Source organism: Equus quagga, chromosome 4 (assembly GCF_021613505.1).
Source record: "Equus quagga isolate Etosha38 chromosome 4, UCLA_HA_Equagga_1.0, whole genome shotgun sequence".
NCBI classification, from domain to species: Eukaryota; Metazoa; Chordata; class Mammalia; order Perissodactyla; family Equidae; genus Equus; species Equus quagga.
The window spans coordinates 109,525,720-109,550,700 of record NC_060270.1 but is presented as its reverse complement, the minus strand read 5'-3'; the positions used below and the strand labels follow the sequence as shown (position 1 = coordinate 109,550,700).

Here is a 24,981-nt window from a genome sequence, read left to right as displayed (position 1 = left end):
TCATAGTATATGCATTACTCCCTTTGGATTTTTAGAATATGTTTCATTCTAAAAATAAAGTATAAAAAGTGTTAAAAAATAATTTCCACTTAAAACAGTAACTATATAGAAGGAGCAATGGGGCTCCTTTTAGACTTGTAAAAGATTATAAAATATCTGACGATTTAAATTACATTGGCTCCATAACAAATCTATTCATAAAGATTTGATGAGTAGTGGTTATTTTGTTATAGGCTAATGGAGGAACGGAGAGAAAGAATAAATAACTTCCTGAGTGAACTAATGAAAGAGAAACTTGACAATGAAGATTTGATTATTGCTAGAGATATTGCAGAAGCTGAGGCTGAATGGGAAAAAAGAGAAAGGGAAAAATATGAAAAAAACAAAGCAGAATTAAAAGCAATTGCAGAATATAGAACTCTTGTGGTAAGCAATTCAATTATGAAAGTAAAAATAAAAAAACAAATTTAAGCCCTTTCCACTCTGCCTCTCTGACAAAAAACTAGCACAGATTTGAAAAACAATGTATGAATTATCTTCCTGTATTCTTGAAATCAAACTATGTTTACTTTCTAACAGAAGATGACATGACAATCAATTACAAATAAGGTATTTATAGATGCAAAGTGATAATCTCTTCTGTTTCAGAACCATCTGAAATGCAAAAATTGTTATTCATTGAATATACTTTTCATTTGAATGTTTTTAAGACGAACCAAGTAAAAATTACCCTATTGCATTTCTGTATTTCTTAATCCTTCAGAATTTATCTCCTACATGACTGTCATAACATTTAAATTAGATAATTTATAAACATTGCAGCAATTAATTTTTTACCTACAAATATTTCCCTATCTTGAGAAGCCCTTGCTTTTCTGTTCCTGTATTTTCTTTTTTAAACCAGTATCACTCTACTTAAGTTTTCATTGTGTGTTTCCTGATATTCGGGAAACAGAACAAAACCAAAGTAAGCTGACCACATGGGAATCAGCCCAGGTGCATACACTTTTATGCCCTTGCATTGCTCCTGGCTGACCTGCCTGGAGCCTTCTAACTCCATGTCTCATTGGAGAGCACTGGTTGCTAAAAATGGTTTTAATTTTTTCCTTTGCCTTTTAACATCTAGATGAAAGATAAAGAAGAAGAAAAAAGACAAAGCAAAATAGAGGCTAAAGAACATTTGCTGGCTATGATGAAAGCAGATCAGATTTTCTTCGAGCATGAAAAGGAGAAAAAACGCAAGGCTGATAAAGAACAGCGAGAAGTTCAAGACACCAATATTCAGCAAATGGTAATTATTCCTAAATATTTATGCTTAGTTTAGCAATAAATATTTAATATAGAGTTCATGCTGTTTTTCTGTTTCCCAAGCAGTTCCCTTTGTTGAATAAGATCAGATGGTCATTATGGTTATGACACAATAAAATATATTAAAAATGCAGAGTTAGTTTCTGTTTTTATCTTTATTGAAGTTCCCTTACTGTATTTGTCTTTTGCACAAATATTTATCCTTCTTTAGTGTCAATTGTGCTTTAATTTTTTTTTTTTTCTGAGGAAGATTTGCCCTGAGCTAACATCTGTGCCAGTCTTCCTCTGTTTTATATGTGGGATGACGCCACAGCATGGCTTGATGAATGTTGTATAGGTCCGTGCCTGGGATCCGAACCTGTGAACCCCAGGCCACTGAAGCAGAGTGCGTGAACTTAACCACTGGGCCGGCCCCTACTTTTTGTTTTAATAGAGAATTCCTTTCCCTGGGCTCAAGCTATGAAATCATCTTCACCACAATAGGAAGCCTCTAATGTCTCTGCTCACTTTTACTTTTTTAAAGCCTGGATCCCTAGGGTTCCTCAGTGTATTTGCCTTGTTTGCCAGTTAACCAATACTGTGGGCAAGGTTTATGAAATGAAAAGTTGTCAACCAAAACTTCATAGAAATCTTTAAAAAGACATTAAAATTACCTCATATATACAGGTAAGAGAACAAGGCTTTTGTAAATATAAAGTTAAAAGAAAAAAATTTTATGAATTATTGGTAAATCGGCTTTTGGTAGATTACTTATTCCACCCAGCTCCTGATCAACCTACATAGATAAATGTCACTCGTTCCAACTTCAAATTCTTGGAGAACAGAGAATGTAATTGGTTTGCCTTAGCTCAGATAGTCATTGACGATGCAATCTTTGTGGCTAGGTCACATGCGTTATTGGGCTGATGTAGAGCAGTGCGTTTGAGTGAGTTCCTTCAGAAGAATGAATGAGAGGCTGCAGTGATTGGTGTGTGTTCCACACCTGCTGAAGTATACATCTCATAAATGGTAGAAATGAGATTCTAAACTCGGCTATTTGATTTTTATCTAAACTTCATGCTTTCAATTATTTTGCTGTATTGTTTGTTTGAAGATGTATCATCACATAGGCTATTAAGGTAAGTCTCATTGAACCACATTTTGAGCACGATACTATTGTGAGAAGCATGGGAGAGTTTCTGAAATAAATTATAGTATATATTTGTTAAGTCAGAATTTGTCAAATATCAATGAGTTAGAAAATTATATCTACAACTTCAAATGCTACATATATTTAGAAAATTGATCCTGTTTACCAGTATGAAATTGTATTTTCTTTCTGTCCCAAATAGGCCAAAAATAAGTTTAACGCAAAGCAAGCAAAACAAGCTGAATTAGAGTATTGCAGACTTACTGAAGCTCTTGTGGCTGAAAAGGAGAAAGAATTTCAGGATTATGCCAGAGAAGTAATTGAACTTGAGTCTGAATCAACAAATAAATATCTGTCTCCTCTTGTAAAAGCTGCACAGGAAGGACCTGGAGGTGGCCGTGGACCAGTTTTTGTGGACAGAGGTGGAGTAAGACCCAGCTATCAGGCAAGTGATACCACTGGAGTCCAGCTCCCTTTTTATAACTCTCAGGGATCAAAATATAATAATTTCCAAAAGTCTAAGAAAAGGCTAGGTTTTACATGGTAGAAAAAAGTTTATTTTTAAGATTGAGAAGACTAAGCTGTAGCTAATATTATGCTAAGTTGTAGCAAATATGAACTACAAATGTAGTCAATTATATGCTTATAATTTGATAATAAAGCTGCTCTTCATCTGAGTACAATTATGTCTGATCTAATTGATTTTTCACCACCCAAGGTTAATTAATTCATATTCCTTTTATTTTGATAAAATACATATACAACATAAAATGTATCATTTTAGCCATTTAAAAATATTCAGTGGCATTAAGTATATTCATAATATTGTGCAACCATTGCCATTATCTAGTTCCAGAACTTTTTCAATGCTCCAAATGGGAACCTTGCACCTATTAAGCAGTCACTCCCCGTTCCCCCTCTGCATAGCGCCTGGCAAACCACTAAGCTGCTTTGTCTCTATGGATTTGCCTGTTTTGGATATTTCATATGAATAGAATTATACTGTAGCCTTTTGTGCCTGGCCTGTTTCGTTGAGTGTAGTTTCAAGGTTCATCCATTTTGTACCATCATCAGTACTTCATTCCTTTTTACAGGCGACTAATATTCCATTGGAGGTATTTCTTTTCTCTTCAGCATAAATTTATGTACTTATTTGGTTTATCCTTCAATATTTAGTTTCAAATAACCCTACCAATATTATTACTAACATACTACTGAATACAGTTTATGACTTCTTTGTGGTTTATTTTGTAGTGTATCTCACTAGACGTGTGCAAATTACCATGTATTAAAGTCACTTGAAATAATTCTTCTACGTGTGGTTTTGTGACCAACTTGATACATAGGTTCAGTGGCTTTTTATGAATTGTATTCCCCTGCTCCTTTAATTAAAAAATTTTTTATTGTGGTAGAAAATGCACAACATAAATTTTACCATCTTAGCCATTTCTAAGTGTACGGTTAGTATATTCATATTGTTGTGCAGCCAATCTCCAGAATTTTGTCATCTTGTAAAACTCAAACTCTATGCCCATTAAACAACGCTCCACTTCCCCCTCCCTTCAACTCCTGGACCTCCCATTCTACCTTCTGTTTCTGTGAATTTGACCACTCTAGATACCGCATTGAGCAGAATCATACAGAAGCATCATTTTTTTCACAGGAGTATCTGAAGATCCTCTTTCCTTTTCCAACTGGCATAGTATTCTGCTGCATGTATGTACCAGTTTATTCAACCAGTGGCATTCCAACAGATATAGTGGTTTCCAGTCCTTTGCTATTAAAAACTCCTGCAGTTAACAGGTTTATGCATTTCATATTTTCATCACTGTACCTTTGAGATAGGTTCCTACAAATGGGAATGCTGGGTATAGGTTTCGCTCTCAGGGACAAAGTCTTATAGCAAAAATTTTGGATGTCATGATCCTCTCTGAGAATGAAAAAACATATAGCTCCTTCAGCAGTAAGGTGTACACACACACACACACACACACTATATTCTGTATATAATTTCAGGACTTCCACAACATCCCCTCATAAGTGACCCAGGATAGTACTCTCACCCATATCCAAGATTTTCATTAAGTGTATCTGGGATGAGGCTGGCCACCTATACTTTTTAAAAATGGCATCGATGATTTGGTAAGCAAGCCATCACTCTGAATTACTATTTTGGGGTTTATGAATCCTAGGTTAAACCAACCAACCAACCCATTCACCCTGCTTTAAAGGAGTAATGTAGCTGATTAATAAAAAGAACACTATAGATACTGACTTCAAAATCGTGTGCCAAGGTGTTCTGTGGGACTGTCGTGAACTCACAAAGGGCTAATAGCTGGTAGGATGTGTAGAAACTTTGGAGGGGTAGGATGTGTAGAAACTTTGGAGGGAAACACAATGTTTGACATCTATGACATCACAGGTATTACTAGTTCAAGATTAGTTCAGTTCAATGTATTAAATGTGCCCTTCCTTTTGATGACATGCTATCTTTGTAAACCTGGATTTTCAGCAGTTGCTGGGGTAAAATGCAAGCACTGCACAAAAATCAATATACAAGGGCCAGCCCTAGGGCTGAGTGGTTAGGTTCGCACACTCTGCTTCGGTGGCCTGGTGTTTTGCCGGTTCAGATCCTGGGCGCAGACATGGCACTGCTCATCAAGTCGTGCTGTGGCAGCGTCTCACATGCCACAACTAGGAGGACCCACAATTAGAATATACAACTATGCACGGGGGTCTTTGGGAGAAAAAGGAAAAATCTTTTTTTTAAAAAAAAAATCAATGTACAAGAAAAGAGGGTGACGGTGGTCAATCTGTTCCAAGGTTTGAGTTGTGCAATGACTAAATCACACATATCCCATTAGTAATTAATTGAGGTAAAGAATGAAATAAAAAATATTTTCTTTTAAATTTTTCATGTGGCTACTAAGTTGTAGGATATACTTTAGCTATTTGAACATTTCTTTTGGCCTAGGGTTACCACCACATTAAAATTACTGAGCTGCAAAGGCACAATGAACTAAGTCTGGGAAACTCTGCCATATATACTTTCCTTTAAATTCAGTTTTAAGAAGTATACTATTTAGGTAGGGGTGATTACTACTTTTGGATAAAGCTATCTCCATGTTATATAAAACAGGAAATGAGTTTCTACAAAATGGTTAATTATACAAAAGCTTTGTAACCAACTTAGTCAGGTGAAGGTTAACATAAACCACCAAATACAAGTTTTTCTCCCTTACATATAAATTTGATTGTTTTACTTTCAGTTGGGCTGGGCTTTCTACAAGAGCACATTAAAAACAAAAAGATGACACAAAGTTGTAAAATGAATCACCAAAGAAACAATTCAGTGGAAAGACCTGAGTGGGCAAAGCACACAACTGCTCTAAATCTCTGCTAATTTTATAAAAGAAACCCATGGTTAAAATTGATGGCAAAGATGTAAACTGGAACCAAGACATTTCAGGCACTGAGAGGACTTTGAGGGGGAAAAAAAAGTGTAAAAAATATGAATGAGGGGCTGGCCCCGTGGCCGAGTGGTTAAGTTCACGCGCTCTGCTGCAGGCGGCCCAGTGTTTCGTCGGTTCGAATCCTGGGCACGGACATGGCACTGCTCGTCAAACCACGCTAAGGCAGCGTCCCACATGCCACAACTAGAAGGACCCACACTGAAGAATATACAACTATGTACCGGGGGGCTTTGGGGAGAAAAAGGAAAAAAATAAAATCTTAAAAAAAAAAAAATATATATATATATATATATATGAATGAGCACTTAAAAAGGGAGCCAGCCCTGATGGCCTAGTGGTTCAAGTTCAGCACTCCGACTGCTTTTGCGGCCTGGGCTCCCTTCCTGGTCACAGAACCACACCTGCCTGCCATTAGCCGTGCTACTGCACACATAGAACTAGAACGACTTACAACTAGGATATGCAACGATACACTGGGGCTTTGGGGAGGGGAAAAAAAGGAAGATTGGCAACAGATGTTAGCTCAGGGCGAACCTTTCCCTGCAAAAAAAAAATAAATAAATAAATACAGTATTAGGTTAGGAAATATCTCTAGGAAAGAAACCTAGAAAGCAATGAAAATAGAAAAAGCAAACTGATACTAAAAGTATTTTAATACACAATTTGCAAAGTCCATATGAAATACTCACATTTTATATATTCTCCTGGCTAAAGCATTTACAAACACTCCAGAATTTGAGTTATTAATAATGTTCACCTGTTAACACATGCAAATCACTGAATGGCCACACTGTTTTTACCCAAGCATATATTTTTTCAGTGACTAACTCAAGTAGGTGCATTTTCCCTAAATATGTCTAATTTAAATAAAAACAAAACCAAACAGGAACACAAAACCCAATTTGTTTTACAAAAGTCAATTAACATATATATGGCTTTACAAGTGTTATGTTAAAACTGGCAAGCACAGGATATACATGTTCCCAATGCTGAGAAATTTGGAGGAATTAAAAAGCAAACGGTAGCATTCCAGTAGATAGTAATGCAAATTCCAAGTGTAACCTTAAAGGTCTGCTGAGGCAAAAGACACACTGCCATCTGAAGACCATGATTAAACATTTACACCAGAACTTATTTCCAAACCTTCTAGAAATTGTCACTGCCTGCTAAATTCTTAAACTCTATTGTTAAACTCTGCTCAGTTTATTCCTAATACAAATTCCATATCCCCATGGGTAAAATAAAAGTATATTTCAGTTGATTTATCTTCATTATTTTAGCTTTTAATAAAAATAAAGATTTGGATAACTAATACAATTTAAAAAATACAAAAACAAACTGTTTATTATAGTATAGTTTATTTAATACAATGTTTAACTATAAAAGTTGATACAGTTTCCAAGTTTAAATTCTGTAAAATGCAGTTTGCAGAAAACAGTTTAACAGTTACTAGACTAATGATAAGAGAAGCAGCATTTTGAAACTAATTATACAATTGCGACAATAGCTTTATTCCTAAATTTCATTAAAAAAATATACATCACAGTGACTTCAGAGCTAGGAAAAGAAGTGCATTAACTTCATTTGCTTTTCCCTTCCACAAAGAGAGCAGCCACAACTTTTAACATCCCCACATACAAATACCCAATTCATTTATCAATCCTTCAAAATACTAAACACACAAAAGGGGAACAAAATATACAGCATGTGCTTTTGTTAACATAGGAATTTGCTTAAAAAAAAAAATAAAAAGCAGAAACACAAATTAACCCCACCACTCCCTCCTGTACCTAAAAACTAAGAAAACCCCTCAAAAGCTCCCTTCTCCAACCTTGCTGATGGAATTTTTTTATTTATATGATTTTTCTTTTCCTCTAATATTTATTTCTTGCGTCACACCACAGGTCAGAGTTTGCATTTACCTGAATCCTTTAAAGGCAGTTGGGAAGCCCACTATGGGCAGGCGTCAGCCAATGCTGCACTTCCTCAAGTTTATTAAGTTTTTAAACAAGTATTTATAACTAACTACATCTTTTTACAATAAACAGGTTATAAACCTACAATCCTTGGAGGGTTTACTCAACCATAAATGTAGAATACCAAACTGAATAATTACAGTAAACACGACCAAAAGGAGACAGCAAAATACCCATTTTATGTTTCTTTATAACAATCAACTACATGGTGTATATTTAAAGTATCATCTGGTGACAGTAAAGGGAACAAGTTTCTATAGAAATTTACTATAAAAGGTTCAAAGTGTGATGGAAAAAACTGCCACCCAGAGTGAAGCACAATGAACTACTAAAAATACTTTTTCCATATATTAACTTGAAAACAAATTAGAATTGTCAGTTAATACCACTATCCAAAATACCAGAAACCCAATGTGTTCTTGTCCATAATATTAACAATTTTTTACTCATCAGTTTCATATCTTCCACTGGGTCCAAGTATCAAAGGCCATTCAGCAAAGCCGATATGAATCAGTATCACACTTGTGCAAAGATAGATTTGGCAGACAAATTCTTTGAAACTTTGGTGAGGGCTTTGATTAAGGAACTTAGAAATTACAATACTCTATGAACCCACTAACTATAGAATTAAAAATGTTTTAAAGCGACCCAGGAGCTTCTCGATTGCTCATTAACAGTAATCTCTCTGTAGTGTCCATTTCTGTGGCAGATGGTTTACCCAGAAAAAGAATTCACATGAAATAATCATAAAAAAGTTTCTCAGATACTGCCAATCAAGCAATAAAAACCAATTTACGTATCTTTAAGAGGATATTAAGTCCAATATACTTTGAAGTAAACTGTTAGCTCAGATATAAATATAAAGTCAATATGATAGGAAAGAAATAGCTGATTTTTAGGAAAACAATATGCTCAAAGTAAAAACTAAGGGTGGAAAAACTATTAAAAAGGTAATCAAAGGACCTTTTGAGCTATGTGCTATTCAGATGCAAAGGCAGATCTGAGGTACAGTTAATGCTGTTTAATTATTTTCTAAATGTTCTTTATATTCTGAAAATAAAATCTAGCTGATTGTCATCTCTCACCTCAACTCCTTTACTATATCCGTTCTACTGTAAACATAGCTAACAAAGGTCTTTTTTTAAAAAAAGGGCCTATAAATAATGCTTAGCATAGAGTTGCTCTTTTGTAACCATAACAGGAGAATACTATTTATAGAAATTGCAAAATTTTTTTCCCTATGGTTACTTGTTTATAATTCTTAGTAGATAAAGCTTTGGGATCAGACAACATAGAAATAGTTTTCCTTATCATGGGTTTTGTTTTTAAAATATAACTGTTATTAGAAATCCTTTCTTAAATAGCACCTTTCTAGAAGCTCAAATACTTTATAACAAAGATTTTTAAAATGCAATTTACTGAATTTAAGACAAACATGACTAACTTAAAATACATGACAAATTATACAGCTTGGGCACTCAAGACTCAATTATCCCTAAGGGGGGTTTGTGGTCAAAGTCTCTAAGGAATCAATCACCCTTGATTATAATAAATATCTATTACCTTTATCATAAGGAAAAAAATTTGGAAAGACCCCACTGTGGATATTTGTTTCAAGATATTCCAAACAGTCTTATAATCATCACCCTATTCATTATACAAACAGCTACCACAATGTGAAATTAATCATTACTGTATTAATCAATAATGGGAAGTATTATGTTAAGCATTGCTTTGTTCAGTACAAACAGCAGTAAACAGCTACTGGGTTTACCAAGAAGCTACCTTGGTAATAGAGTTGACATTATATTCACAAATATTAAAGTACAAAAACACTCTAGAGGCTATTATTCATTGGAATTCTGAAATTTCTTTTCAAATGAGGCAGGTTTTGTGTTTGCTGGATGTTGAATTTTTATTTAGAAGAGAAATTACAGAATAAAAGGCCACACATCACAAAAATAGCAATATACAACACAGAATTCTAAATGGATTTTGGATACCTTTAGTGTTTAACTCTGTAAGCTGTCAAATTTTGCAACTTTTTACTCCATGTGGCAATGTTATACATGCCAAGTTAAAATAATGTCAACAGTAATGGTATAAAGCCACCTGAATAGAAAGAAACTAGAGTCATAAACATGCTATAGCTTATTGTGATACATATATAGAAAAGATGCATTTTTCTTGCCATTTGAAATTCACAGCTATGAGAGAGAAGTCAGTTTAAGTTAAAAAACAAAACAACAACTATGCTGAGTTAACACTCAACTCTATATAGGTCAGTGGCCAAAAAAGAGAAATTCTGGAAGCTAATGTGTCAATACTGACAATTTGTTTAGAATCTGTCTAACTTAAAGACCTGCACAAGTGGTATATTTTATTTCACTTTAGAGAAGGGTAATAATGATAATAATAAAAACAATGTTCCCAAAAAGCAAAAGTTTCATTTCTTCAGACCAAAAGTGACACAGAATTGAGAATTACAATCTGATCTTCCAAGGTATAGTTCTTGTCAGATGCTGTATAACAGCAAGTCAAGCTCAATCAGTACATCAACTGAAAAAAATACTCAACTATTTTTATAGAGTTAAGTAAAACAAAACCAGACAGGAAAAATATTAGTATGAAACAAGCTACAGTGGAACTATAAAGTATAACATATGAAGTGCAATATAAATAACTAAATACTGATCTATTTTAAAGCACAAATTACTATAAAATCAAAAGTGATGATTTAAGATCTCAAGTTATTAGGATCCTGCTTCTGTGTAATTAAAAGCTACTGCTGCCAGCCTCTATTATAAATGTAATCAGAAAATCTATACAAGATTTTTTCTATCTAGTGGCTTCTAAAGTTACTTTAATTATGAGAAACACAAGTTTTTTGTAACAATGTATTCCAACAATCAGTTATGCTTGTTTCTTACAGGCCAATCACACAAATTAGGGTGCAAAACAGCACGTGTGCTATTGGCTGATTGTTGCAACACAAAAATTCATACATGAAATAGTTAAACACAGCACACAGTATTACACCAAAGTGTTTTTCTCATTTCAAGTTTATTAAAACTTTAGCAGTACAAATTATCCAGGTTGCAGATTATCAAAAGATCAACTCAATAAAGTTCACGTTAAAAAAAAAAAGGGACAAACATAAAACAACCCAAAAACAATGAAAAGAGGAAAACAACAAAAAGGAGATTCATGAGCAAGTCTCTAAAACTTAAAATTTGAGACAGAATGGAAATAAGAAGTTTACACAATTCACTCATCCACTTTTGTCTTCATCTGTTCCAGGGCTTGATTCATGATCAAATTTTTTATTTTTATCATGTACGTGGTCATTTTCTTGACCCTTTGATTTTTGGTTTTCTTTTTCCACTGAGGATCTGGTCTTCTCATCCTCCTTATTTTTCAATGTGGAGAACTTTAATTCATTGTCCTGACTACTTTGTTTTATTTTTGAGAATGGACTTTGATCTCTATCAGCCTTTTTTTCCCTGTTATTATTTGAGCTACTATGATCACGATTTTTGGAGTACATTCTCTTTTCACTCTCAGAATTTTCTTTTCTGTGTGAACTCTTACTTTCTTGGTTTCTATATTTTTCTTTGTTTCTGCTTTGACTTTCTTCTCTCTCTGAGCTCCGTGAATCTCTCCTCCTCCTCCTCCTCTCTTTACTTCTGGATCTTCCTGGTGTTGCTCTTCTCTCTCGGCTTCGTGACCTTCCTCTTCTCCTGTACTCCTGTTCTCTGTACCTATGGTACTCCTTGCTCCTGCTGCGATCTCGGTCATGGCTTCTAGATCGCACTCTTCTGCTCCTGTCCCTACTTCTGCTCCGTTCCCTTGTTCTACTATTGTAACTGTGTTTGCCTTTAGTTATATCACGTTCTCTACTCCTAGACTGTGCGCGTCTATCCTTTTCCTTATTTTTATTATGATCATGCTCATTACTTTTTGATTCTAACTGTTTAGACTTCTCTTTACTTCTACTCCTTTCCTGATCTTTTCCTTTAGAATCAGACTTTTCTTTTTCTTTAACATTCTCGTGATCCCTTTCTTTACTCCTTGACCTCACCCTCTTTTCTTCATGTCTATTATGCTTTGTATCTCTTTCCTTACTCTTGGATTTCTCTTTGCTCTTACTCCTACTTTTAGATTTGGCCCTTTTCTTCACCTTGTTTTTATTATATTTATCATCTTTTTCTGAATTTCTTCTGATGTCTCTCTCTTTGCTGTTAGATTTATGGTCTTTAACTTTCTTTTCCTTTTCACTGTTTCTGTTTGGACTCTCAGACACATGCCTGTAATCAGTTATTTTTTTCTCTTTTACTCTAACTGGGCTTCTTTGATTTTCTTTTATTTCATTTAACTCACTCCTAAAAAATAAGGAAAACAAAAAAGATTTTGGGAAATATTATTAGGAATAGGATGGTGTCCATTATTAACTAAAATGGTATTCTATTTTCCTTAAGATATTCAAAACACTTGAAATGGCTATAAATAAAATAACTTTATGTACAACAGTAAAACAAAATACTTATCACTACATTTGAAATAATATAGTTAAATCTTACTTATCCCCTTTGATCCATCTTTCACCACTTGATACTCTCATTCTTTGAGCTCTCTGCATCTCTTGCCTCCAATGTGGAGGAGTCTCACTACGTCTGAAACGATCCCTTGATCTGGATCTGGAAGGAGTCCGATAACGCTTAAGAAAATAAAAAGAGAAAAAAAATCAACATATAAAAATATTACAACAATGGCTAACGAATATATATTTCTAGGTTCAAATAAAATGTCTGACATTTCTATGCCCTCTAAAATAACTAAAATTTTCCAATTTTCAGGTAAGAAATCAATGAGGAAGAAGAAATACTTTAAACAGTTATACTTTAAGTGCCAAATAAGAAACATTAACTACAGGGGCCGGCCACGTGGCCAAGTGGTTAAGTTCATGCGCTCTGCTGCGGTGGCCGAGGGTTTCACCCGTTCGGATCCTGGGCGCAGACATGGCACTGCTCATCAGGCCACGCTGAGGTAGCGTCTCACGTGCCACAACTAGGAGGACCCACAACTAAAAATATATAGCTATGTACTGAGGGAATTCGGGGAGAAAAGGCAGGGGGGGAAAAAAAGATTCGCAACAGTTGTTAGCTCAGGTGCCAATCTTTAATGAAAAAAAGAAAAAAAGAAACATTACAGAAACTCTAGCCTACCCATGTCTTCTTCATGGAAGTGTTCTATTTAAGTGATGCTAGAGCAAACAGGTACAGGAACCCTTTCAAGTTGCCAAGTTCCGATTTGGAAGTATGTATTCTTGATGTTTCAAAGCAAACATTTCCCATATTATAAGACAAACTGAGTAAATGTATTGATGTTTATTTATTCAACCAATATTTACTCAGCTTAGGATGTCCAACCACTCTACCACAAACTGAGGAAACATTAGAGAGCCAAGACGTATCTGATTTTGCTTTCTTGGAACTTATATTCTACAGGGCTAGGAGAACATATCGACAGAGGTGTAATCACAGATATTAAGCATATATGCAGCTATAATTAGAATGAATGTAAAAGGAGAAGTAAAAGGTGCTCAGAGAATATAAAGAGGTCTGACCTAGTATGTGGAAAGGGGTAAAACAGTTAAACGACAATTAAAAGCCAAGAACTAAAGAATATGTATTAAGAGTTACCTAGGCAAGCATGAGAAAAAGGAGGTAAAAGGGGGGTAAGGAAGAACATGTGAGGCATAAAAAACCACCATGTTTGGGGCTGGCCCCATGGTCCAGTGGTTAAGTTCGCGCGCTCTGCTGCAGGCGGCCCAGTGTTTCGTTAGTTCGAATCCTGGGCGCGGACATGGCACTGCTCATCAGACCACGCTGAGGCAGCGTCCCACATGCCACAACTAGAAGAACCCACAACGAAGAATACACAACTATGTACCGGGGGTCTTTGGGGAGAAAAAGGAAAAAATAAAATCTTAAAAAAAAAAAACCACCATGTTTGAAGGCCCCGAAACAGAAAGAAACAGCATGTTTTAGAAATGATCAGAAGACAGATCAGTATGACTAAAGATAAAAAGTGCAAGAAGGGCCAGCCCCAGTGGCATAGTGGTTAAGTTAGGCGTGCTCCGCTTTGGTGGCCTGGGTTCAGTTCCTGGGTACAGACCTACACCACTTGTCTGTCAGTGGTCATGCTGTGGTGGCAGCTCACATACAAAGAAACAGGAAGACTGGCAGCGAATGTTAGCTCAGGGTGAATCTTCCTCAGCCAAAAAAACCCCCCAAAAAACAAACTGCAAGAGAAAGTAGTACTAGATAATACTGATGAGGTAAGCAGGAACTAGATTTTGTGAGGTCTTGTAGGCCATGGTAATAATTTTGGATTTATCCTAAGATCAATGGCAAAAGAGTGACATAATAGATTTTCATTTTTAAATGACCATTCTGGAGACTGTTTAGAGAGAGAATTAGATCAGAGACTCTCAAAGTGTAGTCTAGGGATCCCAAGACTCAGGGGATCTGTGAGGTCAAAACTATTTTCATAATATCACATTATTTGCCTTTTTCACTTTCATTCTCTCATTAGTGTACAGTGGAATTTTTCAGAGACTACATGATATGTTTTAATGTCTTTGCTTTCACAGCTAATGGAATGTGTGCTTATATATTCTTGTGTTTTAAATATTTTTCAGTTTTAAAATCTAAAATATTAAGTACATATTAATAGCTATAACTCACAAACCACACAAACAAAAGCTCTTTTGGGTTCTCAATTTTTAAGAGTATAAAGAGATCCTAAGACAAAAAAGTTTGAAAACAGCCATGAGAACAGTTAAGAAGCCATTTATACTGCAGAGAATATACAATGGTAAACTGCAGTAAGATGGTGGGAATGGGGCTTGAAAGAACAGAAGTTCAACATCACTAATCATCAGGGAAACGCAAATCAAAACTACAATGAGATATCACCTTATACCTGTTAGAATGGCTGTAATTACCAAGACAAAAAATAACAAATGTTGGAGAGGATGTGGAGAAAAGGGAACCTTCATACATTGCTGGTGGGAATGCAAACTGGTGCAGCCACTATGGAAAACAGTATGGAGATTTCTCAAAAAATTAAAAATCGAAATACTATACGACCCAGCTATTCCACTATGGGCTATTTATCCAAAGAGCTTGAAATCAACAATTCAAAGAGACTTATGCACCCCTATACTCACTGCAGCATTATTCACAACAGCCAAGACGTGGAAGCAACCCAAGTGCCCATCGACTGATGAATGGATAAGGAAGATGTATATATACACAATGGAATACTACTCAGCCACAAAAAAGGACAAAACAGTCCCATTTGCAATAACATGGATGGAATTTGAGGGTATTATGTTAAGCAAAGAGGAAAACTTACAAAAATCCATTGCATTTCTATACTCTACTAACAAACTAACAAAAAGAGAACTCAAGAATACAATTCCATTTACAACCACAAGAAGAATAAAATATCTAGGAACAAATTTAACCAAGGAGGTGAAAGACCTATACAATGAAAATTATAAGACATTATTGAAAGAAACTGATGATGAGATAAAGAAATGGAAAGATATTCCATGCACATGGATTGGAAGAAGAACCATAGTTAAAAACCAGACAGCCACATGCAAAAGAATGAAAATAGACCATTATCTTTCATCATCCACAAAAATTAACTCAAAATGGATTAAAGACTTGAATACAAGACATGAAACCATAATACTCCTAGAAAAAATTATAGGCAGTACACTCTTTGACATCAGTCTTAGAAGGATCTTTTTGAACACCGCGAGCTACTCTACTATGTCTACTCGGGCAAGCGAGATAAGACAGAGAAAGACAAACACTGTATGATTTCACTCATGCGGAAGATAAGCAAACACACAAAGAGATCAGACTAGTGGTTACCAGAGGGGAAGGAGGTTGGGAGGTGGGCATAAGGGGTAAAAAGGGGCATATAAATATGGTGACGGACAAATAATAATGTACAACTGAAATTTCACAAGGTTATAAACTATTATGACTTCAATTAAAAAAAAAGGTCACCCAGAAGAATGAATTGGCATTGGAAATTCATGAGAGACAAGCCAGACAGATAGGAAGAAAATATGACGGAAGCAAAGGGGAAGGAGTACTAAAGGAAGGGGATTAAGTAAGACAAGGATCGAAAGGATCCTCTGGATTTTGCGACATGGAGTTGACCATATGGCAAGTGCTGTTTTCAGCAGAATGGTAGAAGACAAACTGAAATCATTGAGGAATGAACAGGAAGTGAAGAAATAATAAACTTAAGCATAGCCAAGTTTCTAAAAAGTTTTGAAAACACAAGAAGATATTTAAATTCTGTCGGGGAGAATCCAATAAAGAGAATGAAAGATAAGAATAGGGTTAATTTTTATTTATTAATTTTTAACAAGAGTAGAGATATAGTGGTCAGGAAGTAACAAGGGAACACAAGAAAGACCTTGACCTCATTTTATACCACGTACGTATAAAATCCACTAACAGTCACGGATTTTCAGTTTGAAGTACCAATACAAAAAAGTTACTATAAAAAGAGAACATATAATTCAACATCCATATCTACTCTAAATTTTAGTTACTTATATGTAAAAGAATATTTAAGAAACACTGAGATCAATGTAATACCATTAAGATTTCTGGAAAAAAGAATCACCTACCCTTGGTCCTCTTCCTTTAATTTTCCTGCCAGACCGAGTAACTAAAAGTCGCCTCTGGTATGAAGCAGGCTGGGAATTAGGTGGATTACTAGAAGGAATTAAAGGGAAAATTAAAACATGTTATTCTTCAAAAATTAATGTGGAGAATATAGCTTTGCTGGTAAATTTAAAATCTTACATATCAGTGGTTCTCAAGCAGGAATGTCATCAAATCACAGTAGGTATCTGGAAAAATATGGGAGCATTTTTTTCAACTATCAATGACTAGAGGGTGCTAGTGGTGCTTAGTGCCCACAAGTCAGGAATGTGAAAATTTTGTAATGCGTGAGGATGAAGGACAATTCTTCCCCAAAATACCAATTGTGTCCTGCTGAGAAATAATGTTATATAATCATTACAACAACAAAGTTAACTTGATAGTGCTAAGGAAAATCAACACAGAAGAGCTCAGAGTAGGCTATACGCTGTTGAGAGAATAATTTTAAAACTATCTTATTCCAAAGTACCTTATTATCCTAAAAGCAGCTTTCATTGGTAATAAAACTACAGAGAAATGTAATTAATGTGAATTAAAGCAGAGATAAGCTGGTCTGAATTAGTAATACATTTACATCATGGTTTATACCAAAAAGGGAAACTATTTGTTTTCAAAAAATATGAGGGCGGCCCCAAGGCTGAGTGGTTAAAGTTCTGTGTGCCCCGCTTTGGCTGCCTGGGTTGATGGGTTCGGATCCCAGGCGTGGACCTACTCCACTCATCAGCCATGCTGTGGAGGTGTCCCAAATACAAAACATAGAGGAAGACTGGCATGGATGTTAACTCAGGGCTAATCTTCCTCAAGCTAAGAAAAAAAAAAAAAAAAAAAAGGAAGCCTGGCAACAGATGTTTGCTCAGGGTGACTCTTCCTCACCAAAAAAACCGCACCAATAATAATAATATGAGTTAATCTTTAATTAGCACCAACAATATCCATGTAAAGGGTATTTGAAAAGTAGTTCAAACATTTTGTCTTTAATATTTATTTCCTTAGAAACATCTTTTCCTAATATTTATGGAAAAATAAACTCAATCCAATCCATCAAAATTACCCCCAAGTTTCAAATAATTAAGACTTATTTTTATATTTTTACTGTATTGTGAAAGTACTGAGGGACTGCTCACAATTTTATTAGTTTTATGTTATAACAACATATTTCTGATCATAAGAGAAAGACTTCAATCTTTTCTCTATTTTTGGACATAATTATTAATGATTCATTAAGAACTAACAGAACTAATACTAATAATGTGTATTTATGTAGAAAAATTTCCAAAGTACTTGAACATGGTATCAATTTTCATTACCACAATATTATAAGTCAGGCAAGGAAAACAGTATTTTTTTTTTCCTATTAGACAAGTTGAAAAACCAAGGTTCTCACTTAAAAGTTTAATGTATACAAATAACATAGTAAAACACTGATCTCATTTTGAACGGAAGTGGTTTGGAATGTTACTTTACATATCTTTTTAGCAGTGCTTATTTTCTTAAAATAATTTTTATTCAAAATCTGTTTGAATTCAGTCAACTTATCTTTTTAGCTATGTGGGTAACAAAAAGGAGCTTTGCTAACATTATCCTATAAAGAAGATTTCAATCTTGGGGCAAAGTCACCAATTAAATCTTGCTTAAAATAAGTAAAAACTTTTTTAAAAAGAGAAAAGTTCTATGGTGAGGAGTGTAGGACACTCTACAAAGACAGACACATTCACATACCACTCTCTCTCTCTCTCCCTCTCTCTGGTTTTCCTTTCCTTTTCATCAGCTTTAGGAGGACTTTTCCTCATTAGGAATCGATTTTCAGGGATAGGAGGGATCTCTTCTGGACGGACAGTAGACTGCGGTTGGGCATCAAGATTTTCAGCCTCACTTTCACTAGATGCGCTTAAGAGAAACACACAAAACAAGTTCCATTTGGTTATTATGTACCTACTTCAAATTTCCAAATGTTCTATTTCTTTCCTTTGTAAGATGTCACAATATATATACACCATCCCGTCCCTCCCAAAAGATGTGATTACATGGAGAAAATCTTTCTTCATTCTTCTGACAAACCAGCTAACCACCCAAAACCCAAAACCAAATACTTCCATTATCACATTCTCAAAAAATATTTTCCAAAAAAAAATGGATCTAAAACATGAAACTCCGTGGGCAATGTACTCTGATAAATTTAAAATACTGGTTTAAAAAAAATGTAGGTAAAAAATTAGTTGCTTTAGAGGCAACAGATATATAAAGACAAGTTTTAGTACAAACAAATTATTTCAGACAAAACCTAAGAGAAAGTACTGTTTTCTACGTTTATGCTATCATACGAGCAAAGGAAATAAAGGACAATAAAGCAAGAGACTGCTACAGAAAATAAGGGAAACAACTGTTTCCTATAATTCTCATTAATCCTATACTCCTCCTATAAAATACAAACCCATAAAACCAAAAGCATCATTTCACTGAATTCAAACAAAATGAACTGAATGGTTTTGTTGAAAAATGGAGATGAATGTACCTAAATTTAATCCATTGACTATAGAATATCAAAAGTCTAACACTTCATGCTATGAAATGTTTCTATTTTAATGTTACCACATAATTGATCCAAAATCCCAATAGATTTATTTATAAACAGAAGGAAAATAGAATATAAAGCTAGTATTAATAAAAGTAAAATTAAGACCTTTTCTTGCTTTTCTTTCGCTTCTTCTTTTCTTTCTTGTGTTTTCGGGAATTTTTCCTATGTTTCTTTTTTCTTTTTTTTGATTTCTCTTCAGAAGCACTTTCAGAATCAGAAGAATCGGAAGAGGACTGAGAGTCACTTGAGCTATCTGAATCACTGGATGATGATGAGGATGATGATTTATGCCTTTTCTTTTCTTCTTTCTTAGCTTTAATAAAAAACAAAAAGGTTTTGGTCAACACTTTTTAGACGAACTTTCTAAGTGGAAATTTAGACTTTCTGCAGATTCTAAGTCCAGTATGCAACACTTAGCGCATCCAGTTATCTGAACTGAGGGATACAGGAAAGGAGTCAAGAGGCAGGATTAGGATCCAAATCTCCAGATTCATGGGTCAGAGTTGAATCTATTAAGCAAAAGAATCCAGAAAATAGGTAAGTCTAAAACATTAAATTAAGTGAATTTTAGGAAACATTTTAATAACATAGTTTTCAAAAAGCATAGAAGTAACATTTAAGAGTCCAGATTCTATTCTTCTCGTAGTTTTTGACTTGTTCTCTTATTATCAAGATTGGAGGTAAAAATAGAGGAGAAAAATAACAGAATAAATACTTTGCATGAATGTGAAAAGAAACATGATTCCATTGGCATAGGCTTATGTTTCAATGCCTGAGCATTCCTCTAATGACTAAGAAACTTACCTTTAGTTAAAGAGCAGACTTACAAAAGAGGGTAGTCATTTGCCAATGATTAATAATTATGTTTTGGGGTCTATACAAAAAGTAATTTCAAATTGAAATTTTATTTTGGGTTAAGGAAGTAACTTTAAAAGAGGTTCAAAAATTTAAACGGTTTAAGGACTAGGCAACTAACATAAATAAGTGAAGTTAATCAAATGTAATACAACAGGAATTGGGGGAAGATATGACAAACCAGATAGAACTTGGCTCATCTACAGGTGATTCTAACTCAAACCATGGTGGAATTGCAGAAGCAAATTCAGGCCAAAGATGTTGTGGATAAGAGTGATATACAAAAAACTATCAATAAACTGAAACACATCAAATATATTAGAATTTATCAGGTTCATAATGATATTGGTAAATAAGATAGAAAGTATTTATCCTGCTTTTCCTATATGAACTGTACCACTGCCTAACCAAATAGTAAATGAAGGGAGGGTGCTTTTTATCAAAAGTATTCCAGGAATAAATGAAGAAAGAATTAGAGTTAGAATATCATCATTTTGCAAACTTCTAATGAGGCACTGGCCACCATGGCGATTGCAGAGCACAAAGACTATGTGACTTGTGCTCCCATCAAAAGAAATTAAGGGGCTGGCCCGGTGGTGCAGCAGGTAAGTTCGCATGTTCCGCTTCTCAGCAGCCTGGGATTTGCTGGTTCGGATCCTGGGTAGGACATGGTACCACTTGGCAAGAGCCATGCTGTGGTAGCCATCCCATGTATAAAGCAGAGGAGGACGGGCATGCATGTTAGCTCAGGGCCAGTCTTCCTCAGCAAAAAGAGGAGGGTTGGCAGTAGGTAGCTCAGGGCTAATCTTCCTCAAAAAAAAAAAGAGAAATTAAAAAAAAAAAATCAAAACAGCATCTGAACAATTTTCTAGACCTAACTACAAAGTTATATAAAATAGAAGCTCAGAACAAACACATTACATAATACAAGGACACAATCAGTAAAATCCAGTGTATGCAATAATAAATATGACAAATGACCTAGGCTGTTCAACAAATAAATCTCAAGGAAACATAAAAGGAGATGGTGGGGGAATCCATTAAAAACAAACACAAAAACAACTTACAAAGACCAAGCCCAACGTTTGAACCTCATTTGGATTCACATTCAAATATCAAAAAATTAACATTAATCAAACAATTAGAAATCTGAACATTGTCAGGATTTCTGCTATTTAGGAATATATATGTATGTGTGTCTATATGTGTGCATATGATTATGGTATTGGTTATTTTTTTAAAGAGTCATCTTTTAACGATAAATAATGAAATATTTACCAATAAAATGTTATGCCTAGAATTTGCTTCAAAAAAACAGGAAATGGAGAACTGGCCATGGATAGGTAAAATGAGATTGGCCATGTATTAATTGTTGAAGCTGGATAATGAACATGGGTGTTCTGTTACGCAATTTCAATCATTTTTGTGCGTGTTAATATTTTCCATAATAAGAAAAATCAAGAGGATAAAGACAATATATCTTTGGACTGAAGGTTGGCTATATACTGACCTTAACTGAAAAGGTTAACAGCTGGTCTGTACCGTTTCCTTTAGCCTCACGAACACCTGAAGATTTGGCACTTGGCCAAATCATTCCTGAAACTCCTAACTCAGAATTTATAGGAGTGTATTAAATCTCAGATAAATGAGAATCTGGCTGAAGTCACTATGTACTTGACCAAAGACTTGCAGTTCACTGTCAAGATTACTTTTCCAGTATGAATGAGATGCTGCTGCGCTGGAGAATGGGAACAACGTATAAAAACTGAAGGGATCCCAGAGGTAATGGCTTCATTGAACTAAGGTAGTCCTTCCTCACCTGGTCATGCTCCTCAGGACCATGAACATCTAAGTGTGCGATGTCTGGGACGTATGCAAGCTCTGCCTGGAAATCATGAGATCTCTACTATGCTGTTGCTGTCCAAGTTGTGCTGTACAGTATTGTCCCATCCTGTATCCTTTCTTAAAGGTAAATAAACAGTGCCAAGTGAAGCCTATCTTGTCTCATGAGTCCAGTTGTTAACCTGAACCCAAGACCACGGTTGTGGTGAGGCAGAGTGGGTATGCAAACACATATAAACTGAAAAATCTACATATATGCAGTAAAAACCTGAGGGATATGTGGGCAGGAGGGAGCCGGGGGAGGATCAAATTTAAAGAAACATAAGGAAGAAAATAAACTCATATGAGTAACTCCAAATAAAAATATCTGAGACCACATAATATGCAAGTAAAAAGTATTCCACATAAGCACAAAATATAGCTGTTTATTTTGCACTGGGATTCTTTCCTATGAGAAATATACTGCAGTTGGTTTCTTTAAAAAGCAAGCCCACTTTCCTCATCGAATGTATTAAATATATTTCAAATGACCATTAGTTAGTTTACGCATCACTTTCAAGAAAACATTTGAATGAAGCAAGGTATCACAACAATATGGAAGGCCAGAAAGAGATTTATAACTATTTTTTACAGTAATATAATCTGCCTGAGTATCAGATAACATCAACTCTAAAAGGAAAATAAGCTGTTTTAGGAAAGATGCCTTGGAAGAGAGCTTTCTAAGCTCTAAGTTTGAAAAGGTTCCCTCTTTTGATATTTGTTAATATAATTTTATGAGTGAAATTTAATCTGTGTGCCTGTTTCCTATGAATCTGCTCAGGAAAACAAGAGAAAATAATTGAGAAAAGGCAGTTAAAGAGTAAAAAGGCAAAAAATAGAGACATGACAATATCAAAATTAGTTCTAGTAGGATGTAGCTTGAGTTTAAAATCTGTGTTACCTAAATTTAAAAATATGATTTAGGCACACTGTGAATCTGACTGAAGTTTTATTCTTCTCAGTCAACAAGTATATATACGAACAGTATGTAAATATATACTCTACATGATGCCAGACATGGAGAGAAAAGAACTGTAGAGTAATGGGGAAGTTCCATAGGAAACCTCATAAGACGTGCACCCTTCCCTCAGAGTTTTACTCCATCTTCCAAAAAACTGTACTTCCTGCTTAACCACTTATACAAAATCTATTTCAAAGTATCTTTTGCAAGCATGTATCCTTAAGATAAATAAAACAGTACTAAAAGCGAAACCACAATAAATTAAGAATCATAATGGACGAAAAGGAATTACAAAGAGGAACACTGTCAACTCTTGGGCCATTTCTGGTTAGTTTATTTTAGATTATGCAGTTTGCTTATCACAATGTAAAAGAAGTTCCCAACCAGTTCACTGACCTGTTCTGGGGAGTGGGTAGGGTCTGGTGTAATCCTACTAATTAGGTATTGACTTTACTAGTATCACATTAAGGTTAAACAACAAACTCCAGAACATTTTACTTGTAAAAATTTAAGGTAAAAAAATGCTGCCTTAATAGCTTTTTGAGATATACATACTTTAGACCAATGAATTTCACATGAACCCTTTATATTGAAGGAAACTTCTGGGTCATCACCAAAATAATATTTTTCTGAAATAAAGAATAGAACTATTCCTAAAATAAGTCTCCTTTAGATATTTTCATCTCATATTATTGGTCTCTTCTAAACAGTTTCTAAGTTGAGTAGCCCATTATTTTCCAGTAAAAGTGTCAACACAATTCTTAATTCTAGAATAAGGACACTGAAATGGGACACTGTCACCACAGAAATGAGCCTCTGGTGTTCTTCTCCACTGTCTCCTGAATATAAGATTCACGAGCTACTTTCCTCTACTGTGCTCCTCTTTCTGTATTGTCAGGCAATCTGTTTCCTCCCACATATATGCAAAATTTCTGCCCATATAACTCTTTACTTATTGCCATGTTGCCACAAGTCAGCACTTGTGTTTCTGTATACTCTGTAATATAGCAATGGCCCTATCTCTTGTTGCATGGGCAAGGTGGACAGACCTCTGACAAATGCAGTGAACTCTGAAGAGATCAGCATAACCTGAGGTCATGACAACTCCTGAAAAACCAAGAAGTACCTTAATTAAGGTAGTGGTTTCACTCTGGTGGTCTGTGTTCTATCCTCCACTCTGCACCTTCACAGCCACTAAGGAACGCAGTTTTTATTAGCCTCCACTGTTCCATGTCTGCATCTGTTGGAAGGTTCTTTTCTCTGACTCTGAACCTCCTCAGGTACATTCAAATAGCCACAAAAAGCAGAATTTCCAATCTCACAACAGCAAATGGAGAGAGGCCCAAGAAGATTGCCCAGACTCACCAAGACCATATACAGGTGGGCCCAGACAGTCAGATTTCTTCAGAAGTCTTTTTGTTTTCTTTCAGGAAGTTAGAAAAAGAAAAAAAAGATTCTGTATTTATTTCTTTTTAAACTGAGGTGTAAATCTCTCAAACAAAATTTTAAATATGATGATGATGAACACCACAGTGTTGCACAAAGCTTTTTGACTGTTCCCAATTTAAAACTGTAAGGAGGCCATGAAACTTATAAATTGGATCGGATATAAGACACAGCTTTGCCTAAAAAGTGGTTATATAAATGCATGACAAAATTCTGATCAATGTTCTGAATGGTAACTGAAGGACTGCAGGGCAACAGGTGCTAAACTGTGTGATCTCAAACATAAAGATCTTTTCTTCTTCCACCATGTGATGCAGAACAGAGTAGGCATAGGAGGTATGGCTATAAACAAATCTGACCTTCTCAGGAACTCCTGGACAGGTACTAATAAAGAGCCAAATCTTCCCCAACTGGTGAAACTGATGAGGGCAAGGTATGCTTCCTTAGCATGACTTTGAGGAATACACACTAGGACGCTATATCAACTTTCAGCAGAACTTCCTAGCTACAATGGCCTGGGCAAAATCACCATTTATCTCTTCAGGTGAAATACATTATAAAGACATAAATAATAATACATAAAGAGTAACATTCATTCACTTTCTCATCCTTAAA

The 24,981-nt window shown here is 35.1% G+C and overlaps 2 protein-coding genes across 5 annotated transcripts in view; one reads left to right on the top strand and one right to left on the bottom strand.

Moving 5' to 3' along the window:
* Window positions 1-3,730, top strand: part of CFAP210 (cilia and flagella associated protein 210) — a 41,412-nt gene extending 37,682 nt beyond the window's left edge. Inside the window, exons 7-9 of the mRNA XM_046657775.1 lie at window positions 234-426; window positions 1,127-1,291; window positions 2,640-3,730. Coding sequence (XP_046513731.1) covers window positions 234-426; window positions 1,127-1,291; window positions 2,640-2,984 — 703 coding nt within the window. The 3' untranslated portion in view covers window positions 2,985-3,730. The remainder of the gene's footprint in view (window positions 1-233; window positions 427-1,126; window positions 1,292-2,639) is intronic.
* A 2,815-nt stretch (window positions 3,731-6,545) lies between these two features.
* The window catches only part of PPIG (peptidylprolyl isomerase G), a 45,155-nt gene continuing 26,719 nt past the window's right edge, over window positions 6,546-24,981 (bottom strand). For all 4 annotated transcript variants that reach the window (XM_046658607.1, XM_046658611.1, XM_046658608.1 and 1 more), the window contains 5 exons: window positions 19,329-19,536; window positions 18,368-18,535; window positions 16,612-16,699; window positions 12,467-12,603; window positions 6,546-12,268 (listed from right to left, as the gene is read on the bottom strand). In XM_046658607.1, coding sequence (XP_046514563.1) covers window positions 11,158-12,268; window positions 12,467-12,603; window positions 16,612-16,699; window positions 18,368-18,535; window positions 19,329-19,536 — 1,712 coding nt within the window. In that variant the 3' untranslated portion in view covers window positions 6,546-11,157. The remainder of the gene's footprint in view (window positions 12,269-12,466; window positions 12,604-16,611; window positions 16,700-18,367; window positions 18,536-19,328; window positions 19,537-24,981) is intronic.